At 36.0% G+C, this 20,012-nt stretch overlaps 1 protein-coding gene across 8 annotated transcripts in view; it reads left to right on the top strand.

Annotated features, from left to right (window-relative positions):
• The window catches only part of DCUN1D1 (defective in cullin neddylation 1 domain containing 1), a 37,645-nt gene extending 23,986 nt beyond the window's left edge, over positions 1–13,659 (top strand). For all 8 annotated transcript variants that reach the window (XM_008531045.2, XM_008531046.2, XM_070583225.1 and 5 more), the window contains exons 5-7: positions 7,969–8,051; positions 8,292–8,388; positions 9,936–13,659. In XM_008531045.2, coding sequence (XP_008529267.1) covers positions 7,969–8,051; positions 8,292–8,388; positions 9,936–10,015 — 260 coding nt within the window. In that variant the 3' untranslated portion in view covers positions 10,016–13,659. The remainder of the gene's footprint in view (positions 1–7,968; positions 8,052–8,291; positions 8,389–9,935) is intronic.
• Positions 13,660–20,012: the final 6,353 nt, after the last annotated feature.

Here is a 20,012-nt window from a genome sequence, read left to right as displayed (position 1 = left end):
ACCTATAATCCGTATGTTGCATTTCCTAATTGAGTTGGATATTTCTTGGAGAATTTCTTCATTTCTTTTTAGTCTTAGTTCTCTCTCCTCCTCCATCTGAATCATTTCTACGTTGCTATCTTCTAAATTGCTAATTCTGTCCTCCATCACATCAGCTCTGTTATTCCAGGGACTTCAGGTTTTCTTTATCTCATTCATTGTGTTTTTCATATCCAACATTTCTGATTGGTTTTTCTTTATAGCTTCATCTCCTTTGTGAAGAATTTCCTCTGTTCATTAATTTTATTCCTGATTTCATTGAACTCTCTGTCTGAATTGTCTTGTAACTCATTGAGTTTTTTTATGATAGCTATTTTGAATTCTCTGTCATTTAGATTGTAAATTTTTGTGCCTTCAGGATTGATTTCTGGGTTCTTGTCATTTTCCTTCTGGTCTGGAGTATTAATGTACCTCCTCATACTATTTGATGTAGTGGATTTGTGCCTTTGCCTAGTGGAAGCATGTGGTTGCAGATTCCACCTACCCCCACTGGGGGTGGGGCAGGAACTGTGTATTCTAAGCCTATCACAATCCCTGGCGTCTGTGCCTGACCTTTGGTAGCTCTGCTGACAGAGCCCATCTCCGTTTGCCCACTTACCACTGCTGCTTTACACATTGTGTGCACTGGTGCTCTGGCGGGGATCCCTTGCTCTGGCCAACTGGCTGAACTGGTGTGCCAGGCAGGGGGAGGGGTGCTTTCTTTCACATGTGATCCCAGGGGTGCCCTTGCTATCTGCCCTCCTAGGCTGTTTGGCTTCATGAATATGCCCCCACCATTGCTTTGCCTCCTCCATATGGAGCTTTCCCATGAGCTGTGAGGGGACTTGGAGAGTGGATGTGTTTCTGCCGTGGAGGACTGCCCCCTCTCCCCTCTCCTCTCAGGGCCACGCATAGTCCTATGTCCTAGGTCACTACAGTTGGGGGAGGGAGAGGATGTCCCCTTACCTCCTTTCACTGCCTCCTGGAGGGTCCAGCACCTCCACCTTCAGAAGTGGGGCTGCCTGGGTCTCTCGGAAGTCTGTTGTGTTGTGTGAATGTCTTGGTTTATGAATGTCCTTTTCATTGGATCTTAAGGGGGAGAGTCTAAGGGGAGAGCTCACTCTGCCGTGATGCTCCTAAAAAAGTCTTAATTTAAAAAGAAGAAAAACGTAATAAAAGACAAACCATAGTTTCTTTTTGTTTTGCATTCGTGTTGGGTGTCAAGAAATGTAGTGATGCTTAGTTGAAGAACTTAATTAAAAAGGAAACAGTTTTCTTGACAGCCTTTCTAAGGGTTCACAGAGCTCTTAAATTACAATATTTGGCAAAGAGGAATTAGAAGATCATAGAAGAGAAGGTGAGGCCCAGAACAAATTGGCAAAGAGCAACAGTGACAGACAGGCCTGTGGTTTATTTATAAATAGCTGTGCTAGTTATGATGAGAACTGGTGTGTTCCATATTTTCTCATTTTCTAAAATCTTACTTCTTGTGACACTAGGATAGCATGCTTCCTTTGTCACCGTCTCCTTCAGTCACCTGCCATTTCTGATAGGCTTCTGAATCTTAAATTTGAAAGCAATTTCCTAAGTCCTCTGTTAAATCTAACCTATCCAAATGCTCATTTAGCTTTTACGTTTGAACAGAGATTGGCACACATTGTTTTAGGAAGTGGTTCATTCTCGTCACAGAATACTCTTACTTGTTATCACACGGTTCTTCCTTATTGAGCTAACATCTTTGTCTTTATGACTTGTACCATTGCCCCTATTTGTCCTCTGCTGCAGCACAGAGGAAGTCTAACCATGTAAAGATCTCCATCACTTACCCCTTCTTTTTCTCCAGGTCAGCATTCCAGTTATTTTAATTATTCTTCGTCTGAAGAGACCTTTGTTATTCCTGTTGCTCTCCCTCAGACCCATTTCCAGTCTCACTTTTTCTCAAAATAGAGCTCTTAAAGCTGAACATAGTACTCCAGAAGGAGACTGTTTAACATAAACCACCATGAGTCCATTATTTTTTGTGAGATTGTTTATTCTGTTAATTTGGTCTAAAATTCATTTGTTCTTTAGTAGCCCTGTCATTTTTAGGACCATCCTGAACCTTTATTAGACTAAAGTCTGTAAGTTATTTTCTTGTGAACTGTGCTTCAGCTAGAATCTTATACCTGTGCTGTTGACTTAAAAAATTTTAGTGGCTGGCCTGGTGGCGTAGTGGTTAAGTGTGCATATTCTACTTTGGCAGCCTGGGGGGCGGTTCACAGGTTTGGATCCCAGGTGCAGACCTAGCACAGCTTGTCAAGCCACGCTGTGGTGGTGTCCCACATACAAAATAGAGGAAGATTGGCACGGATGTTAGCTCAGTGACTGTTTTTCTCAATAGAGGAATATTGAGGGTCTGGCCCTGTGGCTGAGTGGTTAAGTTTGCGTGCTTGGCTTTGGTGGCCCAGGATTTCTCCAGTTTGGATCCTGGACATGGACCTAGCACTGCTCATCAACATACTGAGATGGTATCCCACATGCCACAACTGAAATATACAACCATTATGGGAGGCTTTGGGGAGAAGAAGGAAAAATCAAAAAAATCAAAAAAAATCAAATCTTAAAAAAAAGAGGAAGATTGGCAACAGATGTTAGCTCAGTGCTAATCTTCCTCACACACACACAAAAACTTTAAGATTATTTGTTAACTATTTACTTTAATATTTAGAAGTAATCTTGTAGAGTGTTTTTAAAGCATATTTTCATCTGTATAATCCCATTTGGTTTTTGTAACAACCCTTTGAACTAAGTGAAAACCTATTGTCCTCTTTGTCATAAAGATGAGGAAACTCATGGTCAGAGAGACTGACTTATTAAGGTCACATCACTTTAGAGTTGGTAGAAGTTGCGATTGAGAAGGACTCAATCCCAGATCTTCTGACACCACGTTCTCTATTCTTTTTATTTTATTATGTTGTGCTAAATGTAGGTGTTTCTAAGTAAATTAAGATGTTGTGAATAGGATTTTAATCACCATTCTGTCTTCCTTAGAGAGTTGGGAATACTTTGTTTCCCTGAGGGACAGTGTTTGGATCCAGTCTCAGTTCATTTCCATGTTCATCCGGTGCTCGGTTGATCATCTTTTATGAAATCCCACATTGCCCATATTGATTCTCTTTGAAAGAATGACACTGGGATTACCTGTCTCTGCATTTTAAATTTCGCTCTAAGGGCTTAAGGATTCATTCTGCAAGTATTTCAGTTTTACGCATTATCGTTATTAGAATTTGTCTGTCTTTTTTTCTCCATGTTTTCCCTCCATTTATTCTAACTGCTGTTGTTGCTTCTTGTTATCTTAATATTAAATTTGCTCTTTTTTACAGTACTGCTTCAGAATCTATAGTAATAATTTTTTAAATTATTAAAATTAAATAATAGTAAGGACGCATATATTATTTACCAGGTGCTGTTCTAAATGTTTTATGTGTATTAACTCATTTAATACTCACAACAATCCTATGAGAGTAGGTAGTTATCTTTATTTTAAAGTAAGTTACAGAGAGGTGAACTCCATTGTCCAAAGTCACTTAACTAGTGCTAGAGTTGGGATTTAAGAGGCTAAACTACTGTGTTAAACCACTTGTCTCTAGCTAGGCTGTTCTTTGTGTCACTCAGACATTTCTGACAAAGGGCACTTTTTCCTGTGCTTGTGGTAATTGACATTATATCCCTCTACAACTTAATCTTATGTGTTTCAGCTCATGATTATAACTTATTAATCTTTTTGAGTATTATTTTTTCATTCAAAAACATTTATTGACTACTTTGAGAGCCTGGAGTCAGGAGCATCTTAAGTCTGCCTGGCTGAGTTTACAAAGTCTTCACAAAGATGATAATTTTTGAGCTTTGAAGAACAAACATGTTTTCAAGGCTGAAAGAAAAAGAAGCCGTCTCTCATGTGGAGAGATTAGCAAGTTCAGTGGCTCAGAGGTGAGAGACATAGCACCTTTGAGGAATTGCAAGTAAGCTCATTGGACTAGAAGTGTAGATTTTATCTGAAGGTGATAGGAAATCGTTGTAGATTATTTTTTTATTTTTTTAATATACTTTATTTTTTGAGCTGTTTTAGGTTTACAGCAAAATTGAGCAGAAGGTACAGACGTTTCCCATATACCCCCTGGTCCCACACATGCACAGCTTCCCCCATTATTAACATCTTTCACCAGAGTGGTACCTTTGTTACTGTTGTGCTGCCATTGACACATCATCATCACCCTAAGTTCAAGTTTACATTAAGGTTCACTCTTGATGTACATTCTCTGGGTTTGGACAACTGTATAATGACATGCATCTACCATTATAGCATCATACACAGAAGTTTCACTGCCCTAAAAATCCTCTATGCTCAGCCTGTTCATTGTTTTCTCCCTCCTAACCCCTGACCACCACTGATCTTTTTACTGTCTGCATAGTTTTGCCTTTTCCAGAATATCATATATTTGTCATCATCCACTATGTAGCCTTTTCAGACTGGCTTCTTTCACTTAGTAATATTAATATGCATTTGTTTTTCTTCATGTCTTTTCATGGCTTCATAGTTGACGTCATATTAGCACTGAATAATATTCCTTCTGGATGGACCACAGTTTATATATTCTTTCACTTACTGAAGGATACCTTGGTTGCTTCCAAGTTTTGGCAATTATGAATAAAGCTGCTATAAATGTCCATGTGCAGGTTTTTGTGTGGACATAAGTTTTCAGTTCATTTGGGTAAATACCAAGGAGTGTGATTGCTGGATCGTATAGTACAAGTACGTTTAGTTTTGAAAGAAACTGCCAAACTGTCTTCCAAAGTGGCTGTACCATTTTGCACTCTCACCAGCAAAGAATGAGAGTTCCTGTTGCTCCACATCCTCATCAGCATTTGGTGTTGTCAGTGTTTTGGATTTTGGCCATTCCAAAAGGTGTGTAGCGGTATCTCATTGAAGAATTTTAACATGGAAGTAGCATCGAATTTATATGCCTGAAAGGTCCAAAAGAAACCAGAGAGGTCCTTTAAAAGGAAGAGGAAGAGAAATTGGTTATGAAGCTGTCCCAATTATTTAGCTAGACATGAAGAGAACCCTAGCATAGGCCCTGCCAGTGGGGATGGAGAAGAGAGAGAGATATAAAAGGTACTTCGAAGCCAAAATGAGAGAGCTTCGATTGGAAGTGTGTGATGAGAAAGAAAGGAATTTCCCCAGCGATTGTCAACACCTTTAGGGGACACTTGTAAACGTTTGGGGGTGTTTTTTGGTTGTCATAATGACTGAGGGTTTCTACTGGCCTTAGCGGGGTGCTAAATGTCCTACATTGCATAGGATGGTTCCTCACAATGAGAAATTGTGTTTCACTGCAAAGCACTGCAGGGTGATGACATTCATTGATAGAGACAGAGTAGCAGGTTTGTAGAGGTAAGATAATGAGTTTAGTTTGAGCCCTGTTGGATTTGAGTGGTTTGTGGGTACCCAGTTGAAGATGTCCTTAGGCAGTTAGATGCATGAGTCTAGAATATAGATATAAATTTCAGATTTAGGAGTTGTTAGAGATGGTTGAGTGTATAATGTGAAAAAGGTAAAGGTTTGAAAAATCTGAGGAAAGTAGAAGTGGTTATTGCTAACATACTGTTTTATAGAACACCAACATTTAATGAATGGAGGAAGAGGAGCCAGTAAAAGAAAAGAAGGCCAAAGAGGATAGATGAAAATCAATAGAGTGCTGTCATTAAAGCTGAAAGGAGCGACAGTTCCGTCCAGGAGGTGTGCTCAAGTCTGTCAAAGATGGCAGAGAGCCAAGTAAATTAAGGACATAAAAGTGTTTATTTGGCGAACAGAAGGGTCTGGTGACCCACCAGAGGTTACTTTCAGTGGGGTGAGTGATGAAATTATAGGATTAAACTGTGTGGGAGGTGAGGAAACAGGGCAATGGATGTTGATTACAGAAAGTTCTCCTTTTACAATCTGAGCTTTCAAACATCATCCATGTACATTCCTCCTCTGTCAGTCTTGCTCTAGTGTATCAGCTGACAAATGGACATTTATATGTATCTCATAGTTTGCAGTTATTTGAATATTTCATTGTTTCTCATCCTTAATTTGTAAAAATTAGTTGAAACGGAAGAAAATGCTAACACTAGTAATAAGCTTAGTTCCCATAAGTATAGTGCATTTGAAGTATAGAAGGAAATCATTAAGCATGCTAATAACAGCAAATCTTATACTGTACATGCTCCTAACAGCAATTTTAGTGCACTTAAGCTAGACAATTTATGTGTAGTTGGTAAAGAAAAGAACAAGGAAGGAATATTGGGTATAGAGCTTTAAAGATTAAAAAAGGAACTGCGATTAGGAATTGGTGTTCTATTTCTAGTTCCCTTAAAACATGGGGATCTGAATTCGACCTTCAGACATGTTTTCAGGAGCACATTATGTATAAAAGTAAAAGACTCCAAGCACTGTTTTAAGACTATCTGTGAAGGCAAAGAGAAAGAGGGTAGCTAGTAAGGGGATGAGGAATCCAAGAAAGATTTTTTAAGGATAGGTAATAAGCTGAGCATGTTTCTTTGTGGAAGGGGAAAGCCAGAAGACAAGGTGAAGTTGAAGACGTAGGGAGAGAGGAAAACCAATCATTAAATAGACAAGATTCCTTGGAGAGTCAGGATGGTTTTTGATCCATGATAGTGATGTCAGGGGCTTCTCTTCAGATAGGAGAAGAAAGAGGCACATTTTCCAATGAATTTGAAGGAAGGCATAATGATGGATTTGAAAGTAAGTACATTTGCGCATGGAACCGTAGGAAGTTTGTTCTCTCAGCAGTTTCTGAATGCCTAGTAGTTTGGGGATATGTAGTCCTTGTCCTTGAAGAAGTTAAAGTCCAGTGAAGATGGGCAATTTTTTAGCCTTATGGCCTATATATTTTTCTTTGAGATAGGATGTGAGCCTTTTTGGAGTCTTTCCTAGTCTCTCATGATTTCTCAGATTATCAAGTGTGGTTTGGAGATCATATCTAAAAGACTTTTAAATTACTAGGGATGTAATTTTTCCTGACCTGGAAATGTAAATTCACTTATAAAAGTTTGATGCTTTCTTAACTACTTTAATTCTTTGAAAGAAATCATAGTTCTTTCTCTCTGTTATGTGACAGGTGTAGTTCTTTGTCATGTGCCAATATTACTTCTTTACCCTTCTCTGCTCCAAACCCAATTAAATAGCCATTTATATCATCTTCATCAAAATTTTAAAAAAACAAGTGTTTATTATTAATTTTAATTTTTAATTCAGTAGTCTTAATGGTCTCCTTGAGGTCAAGATCAGTCAGCCAGCAGCTTGGAGTGTAAAATGGGTTAGGATTGTGGGTAGTAATCCTTTGCATCACAACCTATAGGTGTACATCAGTGGTTCTCAACTGGGGGCAGTTTTGCCCCCTAGGGACCTTTGGCAATGTCTGGAGACATTTTTGGTTGTCCTCACTCGGGGTAGAATGAAGCTATTACTGGCATCTATGGGTAGAGGCCAGGGATGCTGTTAATGCTACAATGCATAGGACATCCCCTCACAACAAAAAATTATCTGGCCCAAAATGTCACAGTTGCTGAGGTCAAGAAACACAGATGTACATTAACTAAAATTTGAATACTTATGAGCTAGTCAAGCATGTTTATCTACATTACCTAATTTAAAACTTCCAGAAGCCCTCTCTGAGGTAAGTGGTATCCTTGCCCTGAAGGGACCATTCCTTGGTGATGGAGGCAGGATACAAACCTTGGTCTTATCTCTATAGGAAAATTTTAATACATAAGTATTCAGGACACAAGCTGTTTTTTGGTTGTTGTTGTTGTTTTTTAAGACTATCTTCGGTCTAACCTGGGGTTTTTTTGCAGGGACAAATATTCATGGCATTTGAAATACATAATTTATTTTTAATCTTACAGATCTAGAAATGGCCATTGCCTACTGGAATTTAGTGCTTAATGGAAGATTTAAATTCTTAGACTTATGGAATAAATTTTTGTTGGTAAGTTCTTGTTTTCTGCAGTTCCATGTTTTCTCTAAAATTTTGGTTTATTTGAAGGTAAATTAACATTTTAAAGCACGACTAACTCATCTCAGAGCATGTAATGGACACAGAATGAGGAATTTGATTACCAGAATTTCATTACACAAGTTGTTTTGCATTTTTCCTTTCAATATCTGGACTGTTTTTTTGAAACTCTTTAGTGATTTGGATGTTTTTTGTTTGTTTGTTTTTATATAGGAACATCATAAACGATCAATACCAAAAGATACTTGGAATCTTCTTTTAGACTTCAGTACGATGATTGCAGATGACATGTCTAATTATGATGAAGAAGGTAATGAACATTTTTGCCCTGCTTTTTCCTTTTCCCTGCCGCCTTCTTTTATCACACACTCTTGAACTTCTTGTTTACGTCGGTTTTTCTTGGAGTTGAGTTTCCCTCTTCAGTGCTTTTATTTTTGCTTTTCTGAATGTATAAAATACCTTCATCCTCTTTACCAATCTAATCTGTTTTTTTAATACCAACTCAGTATTCATGTCTTCCAGAGAGGTATGAGTAATTTTTATCCATGTTTTATATTTTCAGTTTACTTTAGGGATCTATTCTCTTCTTATGTACTTTTATACTTGTATGTATTTTTTTCATTCCCTGTTTGTCTTGTCTGAACGTGGTTGTATACTCGTTTGGTGACTTTTTCTAATTTGAAATGTACTTCAGCTGCTCCTGTAGTACGATTGGCATTCAATAAATATTCACAGATTGAATGCTTTTCTGCTGTATTTTCGTAAATGTATAGAGATGGTGCTACCACACACTAGCAGGACATGTGCTTTTGTTTTTCTAGAAGTGGGAGTGATTTACATTGATTTCTTCACACCTAGTCCCCCTTGAGAATTAGCAGGATGCATTTTTGAGGTTGTTGAATAGACAGAACTGTTCTTTAAAAGAATCTCCAGTGAAGGGCCGGCCCTGTGGTGTAGTGGTTAGGTTCACATGCTCCACTTTGGTGGTCAGGGATTTGTGGGTTCGGATCCCAACTGTGGACCTGCACACCGCTCATCAAGCCACACTGTGGTGGTGTCCCAAATACAAAATAGAGGAAGATTGCCACACATGTTAGCTCAATGACAATCTTCCTCACCAGATAAATAAATAAATCTCCAGTGACTTTGGCCTCCTTAAAAGTATCCTGAAACCATTTACTCTAACCAGCGATGACGTTATTTTCTTCTCTTTGTTTTCATTGTCATTTATAGTCTTCACTAAAAAGTGAGAAGTGTCTAACGCTGTATTTGACTGATAATTGTGCTTTCTGTTAGGCGTTACACAAAACTGGAGAACTTCCTGATTTGGAGGTTGGCATGTGGATGTATAGAAGCCTGCATCTATGCAATTTCAAATCTTTTACTCATTTATTATCATGAAATAGGAAAGATTTCCTTTGTAAGGTTGCCAGAAAACGCCTGAAAACGTGTTTCCTCCTAGCTACTATGCTGTCAGCACTGGCAGCATGCCGTTTTATCATGGCCGTTCCTTAGTTTGCCAGTTTTAACCAGATTACTTCAGTGGCCTTCAGAAAGCCATAGTATTATTGAGTGGTTACCGGAAAAGTTATTTTTATCCTTCACGGAACGATCAAGTGTTAGAATAATAGAGTAGAGAGAATACAAGGAATATTTTGAGCAGAACCTCTATAAATAGGTAGAATTTTGGAAGTCCTATCAGTGGGACTATTTATGATGGTGTACTTGAACCGTTATGGGGAAGGTATTTTAAAAAAGAAAGAATTCTATTAAAATGTAAGCCTTATTTCTGTTTCTTTCCTTCCTTTCTCTCATATATATATGTATCTATATATATATATGTTTTTTTTTTTCCAGGAGCATGGCCTGTTCTTATTGATGACTTTGTGGAATTTGCACGCCCTCAAATTGCTGGGACAAAAAGTACAACAGTGTAGCACTAAAGGAACCTTCTAGAATGTACATAGTCTGTACAATATTAATACAACGGAAAATTGCACAGTCAATTTCTGCTGGCTGGACTGAACTGAAGATCAATCCTCACAATTCAGACTGAGGGTTGAGACAAAACTTTAAGGATACATCTTGGACCATATCGTATTTCATTCTTCTAATGGTGGTTTGGGCTTGTCTTCTAGTCTGGGCCGCTCTAAACATTTATGATTCCAACATTGTGGATTTCATCTTATATCTGTGGACCATCCTAGTTTACTCTCCCATAAGTCTTAGAAGCTTTATGGTGATTATTTTGAGGTTTCCATTCTTGCATAAAGCACAATGCTGTCTTCATCAGAAAACAGTTTGGCATAAGAATTAAACATATGAACATCACAAACAATTTATAAAAACTTCTTAAATATATGCTTTGGGCTAGTTGCAAAGACTATGCTGATAGCACTTCCAATGAGAGTGATATATTTAAGTGTACCAGATCTGGAATGGTGTTTTGGTTTGGGGGGATTTTTTTTCTGGCAAATCACATGTATTGTTAACGTGAGTAGAGTATCTGATGAAAAATTTGTCAAAATAACCAACGTGAAAAATTTTTAGGATAACTTGGTGTGCCTACCTGAAAAATTTGTGTTTCAGACCCTCGATTTCAAAAGGTTCCACAGAACTAGTCTGCACTTATCTTACCCATGTTTATATATATAGTTGTCCTACAGGGAGCTTTTATTTAGAAAATGTCTGCATAATGTTAGATTCTACTTGTGTCTACATTGTGCACTACATAATTGGATTTCATTATGATTTTGAAATGCTTATATGCCTGTCGAATAAGTTAAACTATTTAATTTGTTTTGAATGTTTTAGATTGCTACACAATACAATATTCTAAATTTAGGCATGAGGGTTTATTTTTTGTTTTTTTTGGGTTTTTTGTGAGCGCACTATGGAACACAAATGAAATTCTCTTAATTTATAAGAAGATAGTAGGAATTAAATTTTGAAAATGGTCATGATGAGCCATGAAGTTCAATCCTTATAATATAGGTACTGCTCTTTCAGACAAATAGTCCATTTTTGATGACTTCTTATTTTGTTGAAATTGCTTTAACTGCTAATCACTGTGGTTGCCAAATACTTACTTCAGGAGCAGAGATTTTCCAGCAAGCATGCACTCGATGCAAAATACCAATCTGGCTTCTATTTTTGTAAATTATTTAGTCTCTTTACTGTTTTTGTTTCACTTAAATTAGCTCAATTTTCACATCAAAGCAGAAGTCTGTCTTGTATGTATTTTTGTCATTACAAGACCTGTGAACTGCTTTCATGCTGAAAATGCTCATTTCTCTGTTCACTTCCTGATATGTGAAGAAGGGTCTATTGCTTTCTTAAACATTTCTGTAAGGCAGGTTAAAACATGTAAAACTTCAAATATTGGATGCCTATGATCTTTAGCAGGAATCGATTTTGCTTGGTGTATTCAGGCACTCTCTAAGGTCTAATGTTGAAATTATCAAAGGAATATACTTCAGATTAGCAGTACATTTTATGTAGATGTGGGAATGATTTTAAGAAACATTGTCATATTAAAACCACTTTTTATTACATGATTTTGAAATTGAGTAGAAAGCTTTCCCCATAGATATTATATCAATATTCCAATCATAATTTTAATTCAAGAATATAATTCTACCAAAGGAGAATTTTGAAAACTTCTATTTAGGTTATTGGAATTGGTTATTTAAAGAAAAAAAAGAAAGAAGAAGACTCGTCCTGCTGCTTTCAGTATTTCCTGATTTCATATTTGTAAATATAAAGAACTACAATTATGAAAAATTTAAAAAGATATATCTATGTACTATGTTGTTTCCTGTCTTGAAGATTTTGAGTTATGATATTGTCTTCAGATTGATTAATTCGAGTATGCTGTGTTTTGAAATGAGATCCCATTAGCTTTTTTTTCAATATAAATTGTTTTTCATAAAAGTCTGATATTGGTTCATGGCCTAGTGCCTTGGGTTTTACAGACTTTTTCTTTTAAATGCAAGACGTTTTCAACAAAATAGTGTTTGTCATCAGTTTGGTACTAAACATTTATAATTACTGTGTAATTATAAACAAAAAATACATAAAGCTTTGAATATAATTATGTAGCATAAAAGTTAAGGTTCACTCTATGATGGCATCTTAGAATTAATACTCTTACTAGGGCTGAGAAGAGAAGACTGATTTAATGTGGTGTGATTATTCTGGGGATAAATGTCTGCTTCCAGGGAATATTTTGTACTAAAAAATGCTTACACATATGGCCATGTGTGAGTGTGTGTGAGTGTGTGTCTGTGAAAGAGAGTTATTGGCAGAGAGAGGTTGAGAGAGACACACTCACACACAACACGCAACTTGAATCGCTTTAACTCATTAGTGTTTCAGTCTTTCTGGTAAACTCCCCATGCTGATTTTCCTTTGCCAAATGTCAAAACAGGTACACATTTTAAAATGTAATGCTTTTTAAATAGTAAAGTGTATAAAATTAGAAGTGCCCACATGAAAAATACTTGAGATGAAGAGTATCTTTAGTGACTATCATCTGCATATCTCTGTAAGTTCAATTGTGTTCTTACAATCCCTGTCACATTACCAACCGAGGCAATAAAAGCTTCAGTGAAATTGCCATGACTAAATCTTTTCACACATTATTTCAGTGTAATATTTTTAAAGACTAAAATATACCTGAAAATTTTTCCAGGATGAATAATTAATCACAGAAAGAGCATTATAATGGCAAGTTTTGGGGAGAAAAGACATGCCAAGTCTTGTTTACTACATTTAAAATGTTTACAACTATACTGGGCTGCTCTCTTAATTAACAGTACTGTAGTTGTGTAATATGACATTGTAAGTGTGTGTTCTTCATTAGGCTTTTAATTTAAAAGTTTTAATGAGAGAAAGTAAACTTAATAAAATAACATGGGAAGTCTTTTATATAATATCCTTCTGGGGGAATTCTTATTTAAGCAAGGTATATTATTTTTTTTCCTCAGATTTAAGTGAATGAAGCGTTCATCTAATTTTTATTTGATGATAATCAAGAAGTTTGAGTAGTTGTAGCTAGCTTAACGTGCACTTTGCTTGGATTTTTTAAAACATGTTGCTATTAAGACTACGTATTGTAAAACTTCTGTAACCTTTATGGATGAATGACGGAAGAAAAGTTAAACCTAATGAAAGAATTTTGGAATAAAAAAAGAAGGTGGTGCTGGGGAAATTTATTATAGTTCACAAATTATGCCTTTGTAAACCTGAATCAACTTTTAGCAAGAATTAATTTATGTAGTTCTAAATGTTAAATTGTGTATATTTAATAGAAAATACTTATTTGGCACCTCAGCAGTTTTCTTCAAATGTTACTTTATACTTTTAACAATATAATTTATATTGGCTACATAGATGTTTTGATAAGATTTTATCAAATTTGATAATGTAATGATAAAATGTTTTTTAAATGTGAACTATTTACCATATATCTTAGTAACTGAGGACACAATACCTGAATTGTGATTTCAACCTAATGTGATAATTAGGGTTCAAATTATGGCTCATCATTTAATTGATTATAAACGAGTATATTTCTGAACTCTTGCCTCCATTTTTACAATCATATAGCAGTAATTTCTATTTTTATTTTATAGAAATGTGGTGAAGTTATACGTTATGATACCTTTACCTTTGAGTTCTGCGGGAAAAGGGTTTATATTTTGTAGTTAAGGTAAATTTGAAAATTCTAATAGTACAAATCCCCTTTTCCAAATTTATCCATACTATTTGTTGCCATTTTGGTTGAGGATTTGCTTGATTTGTGCCTGATTTTGGAGGCAAATAATGCTGTTTTTTAAACTCAGTACAGTTACATAAATGGTTTTCACCAGAGCATTCTTGCCATCTTATTTTCTTTACTGCCTGTTGGGTAATTGGCATTTTCTATTGACCAACTCATTTATTTACAATTTTGCTCAGGCTCAGTATTTTGTGTTAATGGGGCTTTTGACTTCTCTTTGGTTGATCTTTTTTTAATCTGTCAAGAAAATAATGATAAAAGGTGCACAGCCTTTGTAGTAGATGGAATTCCTAAAAAGTAATATTTTTCTTTATGGTGTTTTAAAGACAAATTATTTTGGAAATCATTTTATAATTAGCCAAGTTTAAAATTGAGATTCTAAAGGTGGGTTTTTAATTTAGGTATATCCAATTTTTTCTTAGGAGTATTGCTTAAGTATTTTCAGTTTAATTTTTTTCTTGTATTTGTGCTGTGCAGAAATCAGTGTAGCCTGTGACTTAGAGCATTGGTTTTCAAACCGTCCTTTGAGGCCGCCGTATCTCCTGACATTGGGCCCTAGCAGGCAGGTTGGGTCTCCTTCCACTTATCTGTAGCTTTCTACTGTATCTCTTGTAGGTTAGTGGCATTTCGTATGAGATTTGATTTGGGGGAAAATGTTTGGTTAAAAAAATTTTTGTTTTTTGATGGCTGGCTTAGAGGGAATAGTACCTCTTTGGCAGATTTTTCAGTAGAATGGAAAGAGAGAGAGTCAGACTGAAATTAAAGCAGGCCTAATCATGGAAGGCAGCACTGCTTCGAAAAGAAGAATCCAGCAAATAAATTTACAGCAAAGGAAGAATTTTGAATCAAAATAGTGAAAACACGGCTTAATTTGAAGCAATGAAAAGTTTGAAACTTATCAGAAGAGGCAGCGTGTGAGTGACTTAGTGACCAAAGAAAAGAAGACAAAAATGGATAATGTTCATTTTTTATTGGGAATGTATATATCTATTTAGATGCATGTTCAGTATAAATATTAAAACTTTATTTCAAGTTATAAAATATTCTAAGAAAACTTTGTATCTAATAGAAAACTTGGGCAATACCAAATGAGACTTTTACACAAAGGAATATTGTAGGTCTTAAATTTAGGGGAAAACAAAATGGCTAAGAGAAAATATAATGTAAGCTATAGACAATGAATTTTGTCACATAGTTAGCATGACACATAGCATATTTGATCAGTAAGTTTTAGAGAAGTACTTGGAATCATCTAAAAATAGCATGTTTAGTTTTCAAGCAAATGCTAATAATATTCTTAATCCTGATAGTATATTGGAATTAATTGCTTTGAAATTATATGAAGTGAATAGGCTGTCAGCCAGAGCTTTAAAATAGTCATTGCTAAGACTTTGTTGTAATGATGCTTAAAAAAAATAGCTTTATTGAGGTATAATTTACACACCATAAAATTCACCCATTGTAAATGTACAATTCAATAGTTTCAGTAAATTTATAGAGTTGTGGAAATATGATCACAATCTAGTTTTGGCACATTTCCATCAGCCTATAAAAGTTTCCCTAATGCTCCTTTGCAGTTAATTCTTGCTCCTACCTCCAGCCCTAGGAGCCGCACTGATCTGTTTCTGTAAATTTTCCCTGTCTTGAAATTACACGTGAATAGAGTCATACAATTTCAAGTCTTCTATATCTGGCTTCCTTCACTTAGCATAATGTGTTTGAGGTTCGTCCACGTTGTAGCATATACCTGTAGTTAGTTCGTTTAGTTGCTATATAGTATTCCGGTGTGGGTATACTGCATTCTGTCTATCCTTTCACCATAATGGATATTTGGGTTCACATTTTTGGTTATTATGAATAATGATGCCATAAACATTCACGTTTTCATTCCTGGGAGTGTAAATTTGGGTTGGTTGGAAAATTTATGTTTAACTTCCAAAAAACTGCCAAACTGTTTTCCGAAGTGGCTCTACCATTTAAAAATATTTCTACCACAATGCATAAGGGTTGCAGTTTCTCCACATCCTCGAGAATACTTGCTGCTGTTGTTATTATAGTCATTCTGGTGGGTATGTATTTTAAGTGTGCAAGTTATGCCTGAGTATCCTAACTCGTGTGTCTATTGGATATGCAGTTTGGGTGAGTATAAGGTGGCCTGAGGGGTTGCTGTAAGATTACTTACTGTAGATATGTATTTACTTGAAGGTAGTATTTTCTGTAGCCACTCAAGGGAGTGATTATATCCTTCCAGTCGGAGTTGCAGTCCCTGAGTGACCTCTGGTGAGGAGACGGACCGCTCGGGTGAAGAGTGGTGCTGATGGCTGGTGCTTTGTCCTGTTGTGTGCACCACGGTTGATGTAGCAGCCCAGTTAGCCTGTGACTGATGGTAACATTTAAAATGTTGCACAAATAACTTCAGAAATTTGCCACAGTCTCACTACGTTTCCCAGAGCTTTTTTGCTTTGAGAGAACTTTGGGAATTCATTTCTTAAATTTGTGAACGTTTAGTTGGTATCGTTTAGTTGTTGCCATCTCCCTGTGCTCTTATACATAGTGGACATAGGAGTAGTGCTTTTAAATTTCTTTTTGCTTTTTTATTTTTAATGGAAAATTTCAGACATATACAAAAGTAGAATAGTGTAATGAACTTACTGCAACATGATCAATTCATGGCCAATCTTGATTTGTCTATATGCCACCCATCTTCCCAACTCTGATATGTTTTGAAGCTAGTTTCAGATAGTAAACAATTTCATTTGTAAATATTTCAGTATGTTTGTCTAAAACATAAAGACTCTTAAATATAACCATAATACTATTACCACACTTAAATGTTAACAATTTCTTAGTAATTATTCAGTCAGTATTTTAAATTGTCTCCTAATTTTTTTTTTTCCAGTTCAAGTCAGGCCCATACATTGCATATATCTCTGTAAATCTCTTTTAACCTCTGGGTCACCATACCGTGACTCCTTGGCTTGGAATTCAAACAATTCATTTGAAAAAGCAGTGGTTGCTTTACATTTTTAAATGTCCGCAATTAGAGTGACATTTGATTACTTAAAAATTCTAACTTGAAAATATTTTGAAAGATAATAAAATGTGGTATAAAAAGCTATAATTATGTAAACAGACATTCCCTTATTTTAAAAATATAATGGGACTTGTATCTAGAATATATAAAGAAACCTTACAATAAAAAGACAACTCAGTTTACAAGTGAACAAAGGATGTGAATAGACATTTCTCCAAAAAAGATATGCAAATGGCCAATAAGCACGTGAAAAGATGCTCAGCATCATTAGTCATTAGGGAAATGCAAATCAAAACCACTACGTGATATCACTTGTCACTCACTAGGATTGCTTTAATGAGAAAGATAGACAATAACAAGTGTTGACAAAGTGGGAATGTAAGGTGGTGCAGCTGCTTTGGAACACAGTTTGGCTATTCCTCAAAAAACATGAGCTAGCATATGACCAGAAATTACATTCCTAAGAATATAAGAGAATTGAAAATATGTATTCACACTCCAGCCCCTGGTAACCACTATTCTAATTTGTGTGTCTATGAATTTGACTGTTTTAGATACTTTATGTAAGTGGAAGCACACAATATTTGTCATTTTGTGATTGGCTTATTTCACTTGGCATGATGTCCTCAAGCTTCATCCATGTTGTAGCATGTGACAGGAATTCCTTCCTTTTTAAGGCTGAATAATATCCCATTGTGTGTACATACGGTATTTTGTTTATCCATATATCTGTTGGTGGACATTTGGCTGTTGTGAATAGTGCTGCTATCAACATAAGTGTGCAAATATCTCTCTGAGACTCTGCTTTCACTTCTTTTGGGTACATAGCCATAAGTGGGATTCCTGGATCATGTGGTGGTTCTATTTTTAATTTTTTAGGGAACATCCGTACTGTTTTCCATAGCAGTTACTCCATTTTACAATCCTACTAACAGTGTACAAGGGTTCCAATTTCTCCACATCCTCACCAACATTTATATTCTGGGTTTTGTTTGTTTGTTTGTTTGTTTCTGAATAACTGGCCATCTTAATGGGTATCAAGTAATAGCTCGTGGTTTTGATTTGTATTTCTCTGATGATTAGTGATACTGAGCATCCTTTCATATGCTTGTTGGCCATTTACACATCTTTGGAAGAAACATCTATTCAAGTCTTTTGCTCATTTTGAATCAAGTTATTTATTTTTTTGTTGTTGTAGGAGGTTCGTTTGATATTCTAGATATTAACCGTCTGGTCTAACATATCCTTAAGTCCAATCTTTCCTTATTGATTTTCTGTCTGGATGATTTATCCATTAATGAAAGTGGGTATTGAAGTCCCCTACTATTATTGTACTGCTGTCTGTTTTTCCCTTTAGGTCTGTTAATATTTACTTTGTATAAAAACAGGTTTTTTTTGGTGTGTGGAATCTTTAGGGTTTTCTACATAAAAGATTATTGTCATCTGCAAACATAATTTTACTTCTTCCTTTCCAATTTAGATGCCTTTTATTTCTTTTTATTGCCTAATTGCTCTGGTTAGGACTTCCAGTACCATGTTGAACAGAAGTCACAGGAGTGGGCATCCTTTTCTTGTTGCTAATCTTAGAAGAAAAGCTTTGCATCTTTCACCATTGAATATAATGTTAGCTGTGGGCTTCTCATATATGGTCTGTATTATGTTGAGGTAGTTTCTCTCTATTTTTAGTCTAATTTTTTTTATTAAGATTATGATAGTTTACAACCTTGTGAAATTTCAGTTGTACATTATTTTTAGTCATGTTGTGGGTACGCCACTTCACCCTTTGTGCCCTCCCACCATCCCCCCCCCCCCCCCGTTTCCCCTGGTAACCACCCATCAGTTCTCCTTGTGTATATGTTAACTTGCACCTATGAGTGGAGTCATACAGAGTTCGTCTTTCTCTGTCTGGCTTATTTCGCTTAACATAATACCCTTAAGGTCCATCCATGTTGTTGCGAATGGGACGATTTTGTCCTTTTTTATGGCTGAGTAGTATTCCATTGTGTATATATACCATATCTTCTTTATCCAATCATCAGTTGCTGGGCACTTAGGTTGGTTCCACATCTTCGCTATTGTAAATAATGCTGCGATGAACATAGGGGTGCATGGGACTCTTGGAATTGCTGATTTCAGGTTCTTAGGACAGATACCCAGTAGTGGGATGGCTGGGTCATAAGGTATTTCTATTTTTAACTTTTTGAGAAATATCCATACTGTTTTCCATAGTGGCTGCACCAGTTTGCATTCCCACCAACAGTGTATGAGGGTTCCTTTTTCTCCACAACCTCTCCAACATTTGTCACTCTTGATTTTGGATATTTTTGCCAATCTAACGGGTGTAAGGTGATATCTTAGTGTAGTTTTGATTTGCATTTCCCTGATGATTAGTGATGATGAGCATCTTTTCATGTGTCTATTGGCCATCCTTATATCTTCTTTGGAGAAATGTCTGTTCATGTCCCCTGCCCATTTTTTGATCGGGTTGTTTGATTTGTTAAATTTTTTTTAATGAGGAAAGGGTATTGAGTCTTGTCAAATGCTCTTCTGCATTAATTAGGATGATCATGTTGTTCATGATCATTCTGTTAATGTGGCATCTTAGAATGATTGATTTTCACGTGTTGAACCATCTTTGCATTCCAGGAATAACTCCCACTTGGTCATGGTGTATAATTTCTTAATGTGCTGTTGAATTTGGTTTGCTAGTATTTTGTTGAGGATTTTTGCATAAATATTCATCAGAGATATTGGTCTATAGTTTTCTTGTATCGTTTCTTTGTTTGGCTTAGGTATCAGGGTAATGCTGGCCTCACAGAATGAGTTTGGAAGCATTCCCTTTCCTTCAGTTTTTTGGAAGAGGTTGAGGAGGATTGGTGTTAATTCTTTCAATGTGTGGTAGAATTCTCCCGTGAAGCCCTCTGGTCCTGGGCTTTTCTTTGCTGGGAGGTTTTTGATTGCAGATTAATTTCCTTACTAGTTATTGGTCTGTTCAGTTTTTCTTTTCTATTTTCTATTTTCATTATTCAGTTTTAGTAGGTTGTGTGCCCTTTTTTGGGGGGTGGAGGGTGTGGAAGATTGGCCCTGAGCTAGCATCTGTTGCCTATCTTCCTCTTTT

This window comes from Equus przewalskii, chromosome 18, assembly GCF_037783145.1.
Source record: "Equus przewalskii isolate Varuska chromosome 18, EquPr2, whole genome shotgun sequence".
NCBI lineage: Eukaryota > Metazoa > Chordata > Mammalia > Perissodactyla > Equidae > Equus > Equus przewalskii.
Note: the sequence above shows the minus strand (reverse complement) of the source record. Positions and strands in the feature narration are given on the sequence as shown.